At 45.1% G+C, this 13,797-nt stretch overlaps 1 protein-coding gene across 2 annotated transcripts in view; it reads right to left on the bottom strand.

Moving 5' to 3' along the window:
- The window catches only part of vib (phosphatidylinositol transfer protein vib), an 80,478-nt gene that overhangs the window by 14,297 nt on the left and 52,384 nt on the right, over positions 1-13,797 (bottom strand). For both annotated transcript variants that reach the window (XM_070533420.1, XM_070533421.1), the window contains one exon: positions 7,318-7,491. In XM_070533420.1, the coding sequence (XP_070389521.1) occupies positions 7,318-7,491 (174 nt within the window). The remainder of the gene's footprint in view (positions 1-7,317; positions 7,492-13,797) is intronic.

The raw sequence follows: 13,797 nt of genomic DNA, 5'->3' as shown, positions 1-13,797 counted from the left end.
TGCACTTCTGTCTGAACAAAAAATGTCAACTGTACTCAGTACTCTCACCAGCCATAAATCACCACAAAAGTTGTGTTGCCCATTCATTAACTATAAATCATCTTTAGTGAAAAATAAACATTTTTGCACAAGTTACGCCTGGAGCTGCCTTAGAGTCTTATTTTCTTCCAATATGTGTCCAACATCTCTTGGCCTATGTTCCACATGTCACTAATTCGCAACCCCAAAAGTTTTGCAGAGTACAAGTCTTCACACAAGACAATGCTGGCGTTCGTTCACAAGGGCTGGCATACGTTCATCATCATCATCATCATCATCATCAGCCTGGTTACGCCCACTGCAGGGCAAAGGCCTCTCCCATATTTCTCCAACAACCCCGGTCATGTACTAATTGTGGCCACGCCGTCCCTGCAAACTTCTTAATCTCATCCGCCCACCTAACTTTCTGCCGCCCTCTGCTACGCTTCCCTACCCTTGGGATCCAGTCCGTAACCCTTAATGACCATCGGTTATCTTCCCTCCTCATTACATGTCCTGCCCATGCCCATTTCTTTTTCTTGATTTCAACTAAGATGTCATTAACTCGCGTTTGATCCCTCACCCAATCTGCTCTTTTCTTATCCCTTAACGTTACACCTATCATTCTTCTTTCCATAGCTCGTTGCGTCGTCCTCAATTTGAGTAGAACTCTTTTCGTAAGCCTCCAGGTTTCTGTCCCGTAGGTGAGTACTAGTAAGACACAGCTATTATATACTTTTCTGTTGAGGGATAATGGCAACCTGCTGTTCATGATCTGAGAATGCCTGCCAAACGCACCCCAGCCCATTCTTATTCTCCTGATTATTTCCGTCTCATGATCCGGATCCGCCGTCACTACCTGCCCCAAGTAGGTGTATTCCTTTACGACTTCCAGTGCCTCGCTGCCTATTGTAAATTGCTGTTCTCTTCCGAGACTGTTAAACATTACTTTAGTTTTCTGCAAATTCATTTTTAGACCCACTCTTCTGCTTTGCCTCTCCAGGTCAGTGAGCATGCATTGCAATTGGTCCCGAGTTACTAAGCAATGCAATATCATCAGCGAATCGAAAGTTACTAAGGTACTCTCCATTAACTTTTATCCCCAATTTTTCCCAATCCAGGTCTCTGAATACCTCCTGTAAACATGCTGTGAATAACATTGGAGAGATCGTATCTCCCTGCCTGACGCCTTTCTTTATTGGGATTTTGTTGCTTGCTTTATGGAGGACTACGGTGGCTGTGGAGCCGCTATAGATATCTTTCAGTATTTTTACATACGGCTCGTCTACACCCTGATTCCGTAATGCCTCCATGACTGCTGAGGTTTCGACAGAATCAAACACTTTCTCGTAATCAATGAAAGCTATATATAAGGGTTGGTTATATACCGCACATTTCTCTATCACCTGATTGATAGTGTGAATATGATCTATTGTTCAGTAGCCTTTACGGAATCCTGCCTGGTCCTTTGCTTGACAGAAGTCTAAGGTGTTCCTGATTCTATTTGCGATTACCTTAGTAAATAGTTTGTAGGCAACGGGCAGTAAGCTGATCGGTCTATAATTTTTCAAGTCTTTGGCGTCTCCTTTCTTATGAATTAGGATTATGTTAGCGTTCTTCCAAGATTCCGGTACGCTTGAGGTCATGAGGCATTGCGTATACAGGGTGGCCAGTTTCTCTAGAACAATCTGTCCACCATCCTTCAACAAATCTTCTGTCCACCATCCTTCAACAAATCTGCTGTTACCTGATCCTCCCCAGCTGCCTTCCCCCTTTGCATATCTCCCAAGGCTTTCTTTACTTCTTCCGGCGTTACCTTTGGGATTTCATCCTCTAGACTATTTTCCCTTCCATTATCGTCGTGGGTGCCACTGGTACTGTATAAATCTCTATAGAACTCCCCAGCCACTTGAACTATCTCATCCATATTAATAATGATATTGCCGGCTTTGTCTCTTAACGCATACATCTGATTCTTGCCGATTCCTAGTTTCTTCTTCACTGTTTTTAGGCTTCCTCCGTTCTTGAGAGCATGTTCAATTCTATCCATATTATACTTTCTTATGTCAGCTGTCTTACGCTTGTTGATTAACTTCGAAAGTTCTGCCAGTTCTATTCTAGCTGTAGGGTTAGAGGCTTTCATACATTGGCGTTTCTTGATGAGATCTTTCGTCTCCTGCGATAATTTGCTGGTATCCTGCCTAATGGAGTTACCACCGACTTCCATTGCACACTCCTTAATGATGCCCATAAGATATTTGTTCATTGTTTCAACACTAAGGTCCTCTTCCTGAGTTAAAGCTGAATACCTGTTCTGTAGCTTGATCTGGAATTCTTCTATTTTCCTTCTTACCGCGAACTCATTAATCTGCTTCGTATGTACTAGTTTCTTCCGTTCCCTCCTCAGCTCTAGGCTAATTCGAGTTCTTACCATCCTGTGGTCACTGCAGCGCACTTTGCCGAGCACGTCCACATCTTGTATGATGCCAGGGTTAGTGCAGAGTATGAAGTCTATTTCATTTCTAGTCTCACCGTTCGGGCTCCTCCACGTCCACTTTCGGCTATCCCGCTTGCGGAAGAAGGTATTCATTATCCTCATATTATTCTGTTCCGCAAACTCTACTAATAACTCTCCCCTGCTATTCCTAGCGCCTATGCCATATTCCCCCACTGCCCTGTCTCCAGCCTGCTTCTTGCCTACCTTGGCATTAAAGTTGCCCATTAGTATAGTGTATTTAGTTTTCACTCTACCCATCGCCGATTCCACGTCTTCATAGAAGCTTTCGACTTCCTGGTCATCATGACTGGATGTAGGGGCGTAGACTTGTACAATCTTCATTTTGTACCTCTTATTAAGTTTCACAACAAGACCTGCCACCCTCTCGTAAATGCTATAAAATTCCTGTATGTTACGAGCTATATTCTTATTAATCAGGAATCATACTCCTAGTTCTCTTCTCTCCGCTAAGCCCCTGTAGCACAGGACGTGCCCGCTTTTTAGTACTGTATATGCTTCTTTTGGCCTCCTAACTTCACTGAGCCCTATTATATCCCATTTAGTGCCCTCTAATTCCTCCAATAGCACCGCTAGACTCGCCTCACTAGATAACGTTCTAGCGTTAAACGTTGCCAGGTTCATATTCCATTGGCGGACTGTCCGGAGCCAGTGATTCTTGGCACCCTCTGCTGCGTTGCAGGTCTGACTGCCGCCGTGGTCAGTTGCTTCGCAGCTGCTGGGGACTGAGGGCCGGGGTTTGATTGTTGTGTTCATATAGGAGGTTGTGGCCAAGTACTGCACCAGGGTGGCCAATCCTGCTCTGGTGAGGGAGTGCGTTACCGGTTCTGGTCACCGGGATCAGGCCACACTCCAGGCCTGTTTGTGCAATTTTATCAACACGCGGATTTCTTTTTTTTTTTTTAATCCGGTGGAAAATTGCCGGCACCGGGATTTGAACCATGGACCTCTTGTACGCGAGGCGGGTGTTCTACCTCTACGCCACCGCTGCACCTTCTACGCCACCGCTGCACCTGGCATACGTTCACTCGCATACGGTCTCGCATACGTTCACTAAGGCTAAATGAAGTTAAAAATCTCCTGCAACAATATCTTCCGCTGCGCCTTTGTTAATTCCTGTGTTAAATGGTTAAAAAGATAGTTTAATTCTCGGATTGTAAGTGCCAAAACTGTGACCCGATTATGAGGCTGTGGTGGACTCCGGATTAATTTTGACCACCTGGGGTTTCTAGTACCCACCTAAATTTAAGTGCACGAGTGCTTGTGCATTTTGACCTTCCCCCTCAAGATGCGGCCGCCACGGACAGCATCGAACCTGCCACCTCGAGCTCGACAACGTCAGTGGCGTAGCTAGGTCATCTGGCACCCGGGGCCCATAGGTCTTCTGTCACCCCCCCGGTGCAGTTGAGGAAGGCGAGGATATCGACAATTACCGGGTTTCAGCGCCAGTACAGCCGCCTTGGATACTGCACACGTCCTCCGGGTCCCCCTCTCCTTCACTTTCTTTCCCAGAGATCGCGAATGCAGCAGGTATTGGCGGCGAGGAGTTACGAAGTAGCCATCTATCGGAAGCGCCTCGCTGGCGTAGTATGAGGGATCACGCGGCGCGCTCCTCATAGGTTTTGCTGTCAGCGCTCACTGAAAACAGCACGCGCGAGCTCTCTCAGACATTTCTGTAAGTACTTTCGAAACGAGGGAATTTTCTTACTGTCTAAATAATAATCTTGGGCAAACTAAAAGCACAGAATCGTTTACAGACGCTATCTCTTTACCGAATACGTACAGTGAACGCCACTGTGCGCGGTCGCCGCGATGGAGTCTCCCGAACCGGCTTCTTGCGTGAAAGGTAGGCAAACGCTGGGAGCAAACTATGTGAAATATGTTCTTATAGTGTTTGTATAACTAAATGGAGCGTAATAGAATGAAGCCTCAATGCAGCGATCGCACTGCTTCACAGCGACCGACTGCGCGTCTGCATTGTTGTCCGTGCACTGTTTTGCTTTCGTCGCGGGCGCGTTTTCGCACCGTGCCATGAGCTTTAGGTCGCAGAATATGAGCATTTGACAGTATACGAGCAACCATTGTTGCGTGGGCACTATCAAAGCTGTTCAAAAATAATTTCTTTGTAGAGACTTCGAAGCTTACGGGGACTGTGATGTGCCGTCGCGACGATTCAATCTTTTTTTCTTCTCTAAAGTCTTGGGACGTTTCAATATTATTTCTCGAGTTGCGTCGCACTATATGTTTATCGGTGTTCTCAGCGTGCAATTTCCCGCTGCTTCTTTTTTTGTAATCCAGTGCATTATCTCATAACACAAACATGACCATATGCCATGCTTTTTTTTTAATGTGCTTCTTACCGCTCCCTTTCCACTCCTGTGAACTTGCCAGTATCTATAGCATCGACAAGTTCATAGACCAAACCGTCATGACACTATTCGGGTAGCGGATTCGGGTGAGCGTCTCAGTGCGCGTTTTTCGAACATCGCAGACCCGGCGCCGTAGCAGAAATCTGCCTCACGTCTGTGCTTGCTGCATACCCAAGTTGTAGCCGATGACTGTTTGCCGGTTTTATGTTTCGCGAGCCAAGCTTCACGCAGCTTCTTGTCCTGCGGCTACGTATGAATAAGGCTGACACTGGGCTCCGTTGCGTACGTCCGGCACTGTGGCACTGAGCAGTAGCCTACCACGTTGCGCGCCTTCAAAGGCAGCCACTACCTATTCTAGTGCTTTCAATCGTTGTAAAGGAGACGCTCGAAGCGGGAAAATCTCGCCACTTAATGAGGACCACAGCGTACGAGGGAACTTAAACACTCGTTTCCGAATCGCCTCGGCGCTCCCGAAGCAGTCGACGTGGCCGCTATGTCCACGTGATCCCTAATAGCACGTCACGCCGACGGTGGCGCCAGCTTTCCTGTGGTGGAGCTCGAGGCCAATACACGCTGTTTTTTCTGCGCCAAATTACACAGGGTGCCGCACTGATAACTTGTGATAAGGGCATGTGCACATCTTGTCAGACTGTAAGGCTTGGCAACCAATATAAATACGGCATCGTGGCAAATACGGCTCATGTCACAAGTAAAAAGGAACATTTTTATAATGTTTTAATTACCAATTTTAGCAGCAACATTGCATTTGCAAAATTGAAGGCTGACATTCATATCGTGCCCGACAACAACTTCACAAAAATCGTCGTAGGTACTATGGCACGCAGTATTTTGGCTGTGGGCAGCCCTGAACGAAAACGAAAATTAAATTGTGTCTCAGTGACGCTGATCTGCCCACCATATCAGAAAAACGGAAAACGCCACCTGCCTCCCTGCTGCGCAGGCGCCAATGCTATGACAATTACTAGTTCTCTTCATTCTGAGCAATAAAGCCTTGTTTTATTTGCTGCTACACGGACAAACGTGATTATCCGAGCTGCGGTACCACCAAAAGATCGGGAACAGAATAGAGCACGCTTCGCGTCGATTCTTGGCATCACCATAAAAAAAAAAGAAGACCACGATGAAGGTTTCGCTGGCACGACCCATGCCAGCGAAACCTGTTGGTCTGCACTCGCAATGGAGAGGGTTGAAGGATTAACGTCACTGGTCCACTATTTCATATTTCTTTCGCTACTGCCATACTGGGCGCCGCCAGCAGTGCCAAAGTACTGTGTGTTGTAGCACCCAAAACAATTTTGTTTAAGAAGTTTTTGTTGAGTTAATAATATGACTCTGAGTCCTCAATTCTTGAAATTGAAGTGCTTCCTCTATAAGTACTAATTAAGGGATTATTAAGGTTATGGTTATTACTTATCTGCCATATTTTTCACGCTACCGAGTTACTAGTAATCACTAAGACACATACCTTCATAGAATATCGGGAAATATCCTTACAAAATTATCATTTAGTTTTGTAAAATTCTGTGCAGCTGACACAGACACTGTACTTGTGACATGAAATCATACAACAACACTTTTCTGAAACTTTCAAGGGTAAGAAGGAAAGCGTGAAACATAACGGCAGGTTTCGCAGTGGCTTCTCGGAGCGAGCGGGAGAGGGGAAGTAAAAGCGAGCTGAACATCGCAGCGCATACAGCCTGTCGAGTCACACACCGCCAAACTCTTCGGCCGCACTGAGTCTGAAGACGATCCAGAGAATCCCATTCGCGACTTTTGACGGCCGCACTTTTGCAACGTCGCTCTCAACGAACGCTTCGACGTAAATGCGAGCGCCGGGCGCGCTGGTTGAACGCCCTCTTTCTACTGTCTTTGTTCGTCCTCACTGTGCGTTCTGAACGGAAGAGGGACCCGAGAGCCTCAACGCCTTAGAACACCTCACTGTATGTTTAGCGACTCCTGCTCCCAGCATGAACGCACGGCCCGAGCGTACCCCCACATGAAACATTCCGCTAAGGCGAATAGTTTAGTGACCATTTTGCGAATTAAATTTTTTAGCCCGAACATTTGTGCAATTATTTCGTGGGGTGTTGCTAGAGCTGCAGCCGACAATTCTGCGGCGCAACGCATCGGGTACTTGAGCTCGGGCTACTGGATACTGGAGCATTCTTTGCCATTTGCGCCCAGTCAAGCCGGCGGAAAGAGGGGTGTATTCAGGTGTATGACATCCCTCCTCCACTGGCCCCTTGCACCCGGGGCCCACGACCTGCCGGCCCCCCGGCCCCCCGTGTTGCTACGCCACTGGACAACGTGTCACGGCCAGTGGGCCACCGTAGCCGGTCACAGCATCGGTTTCCCAGGGAAACCGGAAGAAACTCTACGATCTACACAACTCACTTTCTGAATGTAGGCCTCGATGCGGCTCTGCAGGCCAAACCACTTGAATTCGGCTGTGACAAGCTTGTACGCACACATCACAGGCTTGCAGGTCTTCATCCAGTCGCCCTTCAGGGGACCTCGACCAGTCTTCTTGGATACAAAGGTCGACGGGTCCTCGTCCTCTTTGTAGTCCTGCATCAGCCGTGCACAAGACAGGGCCTCTACGCACACACGCTCATGTCCCCCAAGAACCATGCAAAATGCGGTGGCACAAACCGAACCTACAGGTCTGCCTTAAAATAAAAAACAATTAAGAAAAACAAGGTGCTGAAAAACCTTCACTAGATTCTCCAAATTGGAATTGCTTTTTGAGGTAACGTCACTGAAGTACCAGGATCCAAGTACATTTAAAAAATGCACCAACTATGCCTTTCCATTGATCCAGTCCGATACTATAAGCAATGCTTATAGAAATTCAATTGCATTCATTCTTTACTATTTTATATCACACTGAAGGTTTCATCCCCATGTATGCTACTGTTTTTCTTTCCTCCAAGTTGCTGTCATTTCCCCTGATGCATACATTTTTATTGTCCCGCCTCTCTTTGATGCCTTCAGAGCAAAATATATAATGGACAGCAAATTCACAAGAGCACTGGACATGGCATTAAACATTCACTACACATACAGGTTAGTTCATAAAGTTCCTATTTGTCCATGAGACAGCAGACTTACAAACATTCAATCATGCAAAGCAAGAAATTCTGCATGCATTACAAGTGATAATAGAGTATCCCAGGACCCGTTGTGAAGAGCAGCACATTTATACAAGCAGATTAAAGGAAATTCAACAGCTGATGGGAGGCATGCAAAAAGTGCTTTGAGTGAGCAGCCTGTTGTTACTCCATGCAATTTGGTTCAGTGCAAAAATTATGGAAGAAACCACCAAAGGCAACTGTCAAAGCCAGCAACAGCTTTTTTGAGTAGGCTGCATGTCACCATGCCATCCGTGAATCACGACACCTTATATGGGCACAGCAGAAGATGCATGGTGTGCTAATCTCCCTGCCAGCCAGCCACTTTGCCAAATTATACCACGACGCACTATAGCTTATTGCCATCACTGCACTAGAGTTGAAACTCCGTAGCAAGCCATAGCAAGTATCCTGGCTGCAACTTTGTCGCAATGGCTATCCACGAAGCGGTCGCACTCGAATCTGAGGTGCTGGCACTCGCAGCTGGCATACACCCTCACAACCTCCACAACTAGTATATGACATCACCAGCACATGCGCCAACAAATCAGGTACTTTGCTATTTCTCTGCACCTGCACTTTCTCCCTCCTTTCTGTACTCTCAAGGTATTCATCGTGCGAGATCAACCAATAGCCGTCCAAAGAGGGCAAAGTAGGTAAAAAAAAGCTATCACCATAAATATAAGGACAGCCAGCTCCTTCCATCCATTCAAAGGCAAGGACATTGCAAACCAGCCTGGTGCGCACGCTGACAGTTGCACCTTTTGTATCAGAGAACTAGTGTTGCTGAACACTGAGTAATCTACAGTGTCTGAATTAATTTTTCTTTGGCGTGCATCTTCTTCCTCACTTCAGCAAGTCTAAACACAGCATCACATCAGACCTGTCATTTAGTTCAGAAGTTTGTGCTGTTACTGGCCATCAGAGAGCCTCACCATAAAGAAAGAACTCGTGGAAAATCTGTCAACAGCATGCGCACACTGAAAGTCCGACACTTAATTTCAGCATGGAAGTCAAAAGCGTGGCAGTTTGGGCGAGTTGGTATGTCATGACTTCTTCCTTTTTTTGCTCTTCTGAGCTGCACTACAAGCCCAAAATCAGCATGGAAATTATGAGCAGTACATGGGTTCGCCCAAACTTTGCAGTTTGGCCTTCAAACTGCTTTTGAAACTTCCTGAAAGGGGAAGCAGCGCACGGAACACAATACAAGGTAGAGAATGGACAATGTAACCACACTGCTTTGCCCACACAATAAATTGTATGCTGTGTGCTGCTTTTTCATAAAATCTTTTATCATTTTAACCTAATATGTCATCACGGTTGTACAGCAATGTTTAGCCTGATTTAGCCACCATATCTAATCATACTGTTTCCAAAACACTAAACTATTGAAAGTTACCTCACCTGCCTCCTTTTCTGGGGGTGATAAGTTTTCTAGCACTGGCAACAGTCGTACTCGAAAATGTTGGGACTTACTTATGCACTGCTTGTGACAATGGAACTTGTGTAACAGCGCGAAACATAAGGAAGGGATGACAATAGAAACTGAGTGAAACAGTGCACTTTTCACTAGGTCTCTATTGTCATCCCTCCCTTATGTTTCCTGCTGTTACTTAAGTTGCAATGAACCAACCAGCCCAGCAAGCAACTGGGCTGAAATAGCTCGGAATACAAAAAATCCCAACTGCTCGTCATTGTGCACTAACAAGCAACATAGGCAAACCATAACAAACAATAAGAGGCCACAGTGTGCCTTTTCAGCAAAGCCAAGCTAAGTCGCAGAACAAATTATGCAGTACTGCCCACTGTTCATATGGTGGTTGCAAAAATGTGTACTTAGAATTCCCTCTACTAATCTAGCAGAAAGCTATGCTGCCCACCTCAGAATTTCGCGTTTCTTTAAATCTTCAAGCAGGCTGCGATTACCACTAGAGTCGCACTAGTTGCACACATGGCCTCTCATGAAAAGTGCTTGCAATGTAACACTGCACTCGGGGCTACATCCCACTGCAGCAAATGCACCAACATGTTTGTTCACGTTCACGCTACGAGCAATCCATATTCTGAAATTCATGCAGGCATTACAACAAACGCCGAATGTGTGCACACGGAAAGTGTTCTGTGCAAAGCAGTCACATGAAACACTAGCAAAAAAGGTGCAGTGCCTACACATAAGTGGCCATTTGGCCTGTACCATAAATAACTTCCCAGCACAGCTAATAATGGCTACAGTCAACGTAAAACCTATACAATAAAAAGCATCAAGTTGAAAACAAGTGTTTTGTACAAATCAATCACTCTTTCGAAGCCTTTTTGATGGCTTATGATCCACTTGTTGCATAATAAATTGTATGAGACTTAAATTAGACTTAAGAACAGAGCTTAAAAGCTAGAAATTTATTATATCAATCCTATTCTCATGATAAGTTACTCGTTTCTACATCGTATGTATCTTCACGAACTGACCACAACTTCAAGGTGGGCATCCTCAAACTGGAAATTATTGGAACCATCTCCCTGCCTTCATTGCTCCTATCACCAATGTTAACAAACTTAAGGAAACCACTGCCGATTTTGTGCACCCCTTCTCTCTAATGTTTATGGCCTTCAGAGTATTGAAAAAATATATATATAAATAAATAGCCTTGCCTACAGAAGCTGTGGTTTTGGTTTAACTCCCCTAAAATAACATTCTGCCTTGTTTTTGCTGAAATTCTGCAACAAGATTGCATTTATTGGTTCCCACTGTGCAGCAAAGCATTTGGCACCACTGCTCACCTGTGGCCTATCTACGTTCAGTTGCCAAAACGCAGTGAAGCCTTAGCAACAGTATGCTCGTCCAATGCGAACATGCCCTATGAAACAGTGGTCTCGCCTTTTGCTGCACAAATCAGGCAAGTGAAGATTCCAAGTGTCTCACTATACAGCGTGATCCTACAAATTGGGATCTAACCCCGAAATTTCAGTAAGAACAAAGCAGCAGCAAGTGGAGAATCTTTTTTAAATCTACTAGAATAAAATGGCAGGTCACTGCGTGCTACACCAAAGTTATCCAACTTCTGCAAGTAGTTCACTGTTCTTTCAGCATTTTGCAAGACTGTGTATAATTCTGCGAAATAATCTTGCACATGTCCTTGCCATACTGTGCCAAATGTTTTCTGGAGTTGTAGGTCTCTGCTCAAGCTGCACTGTGTCCAGCTTTCCTGTGCTTTGATGTGGGACAAACTGCCCCAAGCTGTGGTGCAGGATATGAACAGGTCTCCTTGTGTGTCCTTGATGCGTACAGTGTTTGCGCTGTATAGATATGTGCTGTTCCATTCATAAAAATAAACGAAGCTAATTGTCATACAAGGACCAACATTGAATGGAAAACTGCACCCACCATAGTAACTGCCTCAAGGCAACATTAAAGTGACACTGAATTGTTGCACAGCATGTATGAACTTAATGAAGGCAAATCATTTCTTTGGTCTAGTTGATAATACACAATCATTAATGTTTCAGCGCAGAATCTACAAAAAAGCACACAAAGACGCAACCGGGACAGGTGCTAGTGCCTGTCCCGTTTATGTCCCTGTGTGCTTTATTTTTCTAGATTCTGTGCTAAAACATAAGTTACTGAAGGCACTGTACAACGTTGGTGATCAAGTCGCACCAACTAGTCGGCGAGCATACCCTTATGAAAGACACTAAAATGATATCAAGCTTCTGTAACCACGAGAAAAGGCCATTTCACTATAAGTGGAGGCCTGACAAGTCAAACTATGAAAAAATAAAAGGCAGATGGCCACACTACTTTGCAATTCTTGCATCAGCACTCATGCCACAGAACTAGATGTCTGCTCGGGTCTAGTTAACTGTAAGTTGATGAAGGAAAGAACTGCACTGCAAAGTAACAAGTAACAAAATGACAATCTAACAAGTTTTGATGAAATGTAGTGCTCTTAAATGGCCGAACACGCAAGAATAGCATCAAATCTTTGTTGTCAGTCGTACTGGTGCTGCAGTTTGGGTGCAAAACTTGAGGAGTGATTTTCGGCCTTAATTTCCTCTGCAAATAAACTTCAGCCAAATATAGAGTTTTGAAAAATACTTCAAAGAAGTGTAAATTGACTTCACAGTTGAGTCACCCTCCTTGAAAGCAGGCACGACATCACTTGTACACCTGGGCCTATTCGCAAGCTCAGCATAACATTTTAGTGAATTCCTCATACTGAAATATTGTACAAGCAAGATTTCTGTACAAGGATTTTTTTCAAAGCATGCAAACTTGCTGTACCCACTTGCAAACCAATCAGCCTGTGGCAACCAAAGTGGGAATTGAAAAATGCAGTGCTTTCAAACTGTCACTAAGAATGACAGCATCGGAACAATGAAACTGGGACCATAAGGCATGAACAACTCAATGGCACCAGCATCCTTTGCGATGAACTTTCATTGCATTACTTAAGTTACCTTTGGTTCAACTAAATCCTCTCTCTTTGGCCTCCGTAGCAAATGACAAAACATTTAAAGTGGACCTAAATTTCAAAGTAATTGTGAAAACATTACTGAAAGTATTAAGCAGGAGCCAAAAGGACACTCAGAAGCACCTGGGAGTTCTTAAGCTTACTCAGTTGCGGTTGCCGACAAACAAATGCACAAAAACAGATGACGCAAAGATAACCTAGATGGACAAAAGAGCACGACACGTGCACATCTTAGTATCATTACATTTATATTCACCATTCCATTATTACAGTACTATATTTCTGCGTATAGCTTGCAACTTGGTGACACGATAAAGTGTGAAAAGCCTAAGGGCTCATTCACGCCGGCAAGTCGCAGAGGTCGCACGACCAAGTTGGTCGCAAATGGTCACTTGGTTGAAAAATAAATGTTTTGGGTCAGTCGCTCACTGCTCAATTTTTCAGTCGCATGGCTACAGTCGCAAACCGACTGAAACAATCGGCATGATCAGCAGTAAGAGCAGGATGTCTGTGTATCATCACATCATCATCATCATCATCCTATTTATGTCCACTGAAGAACGAAGGCCTCTCCGTGCGACCTCCAAACACCCCTGTCGTGCGCCAATCGATTCCAACTAGCACCTGCAAATTTCCCAATTTCGTCATACCACCTAGTCCTCTGCCGTCCTCTAATGTGCTTCCCTTCTCTCGGTACCTATTCCATCTGTATACGCCGCGACCAGACATCACATTTCAGTGTGGCAACGGGCAGTCTGCGCTTGCCAGTGCAAACAACAGTCATTGCAAATTGCTCCTTGGTCACCAGACGCAGTTGGTTATGCGACCTCTGTCAATCACCAGCTTTAATGCACCCTTACGCATCAAAAAGAAAGCAAGCAACAGTGTAAATGGTAGCTCAAGTTGTACTTCACAGCACTGGGCATAGATTAGAAAGGACACCTGTGTGGTGCACTTTCTTTGTCTGCCTTCACAAACTTAAAGACTAAAGACGCAGGCTGAAGGCCATGAATCAATTTGTCCTGTGGCGGGCATCACTTACAGACTAAGCAGGGCTTTTACTGGTTGGCTTTCTAACGAACATGGCTCCGTTGCCATGTGTTGGAGCCCTTACCGGAAAAGGCCTGGGGCCAAACTACTGCAATCAAGAATGTGAGAGCCGCAAGCAAGCACACACTGCCTTGTGTTTGTTTGGTGAATGAGACTTGATGTATCACTGGTGTTGCAGAAAAGCTACTTTTGCTACTGGCATAGTTTATCAACCAATAAGAAAT

The sequence above is a fragment of the Dermacentor albipictus genome, chromosome 2 (genome assembly GCF_038994185.2).
Source record: "Dermacentor albipictus isolate Rhodes 1998 colony chromosome 2, USDA_Dalb.pri_finalv2, whole genome shotgun sequence".
NCBI lineage: Eukaryota > Metazoa > Arthropoda > Arachnida > Ixodida > Ixodidae > Dermacentor > Dermacentor albipictus.
Note: the sequence above shows the minus strand (reverse complement) of the source record. Positions and strands in the feature narration are given on the sequence as shown.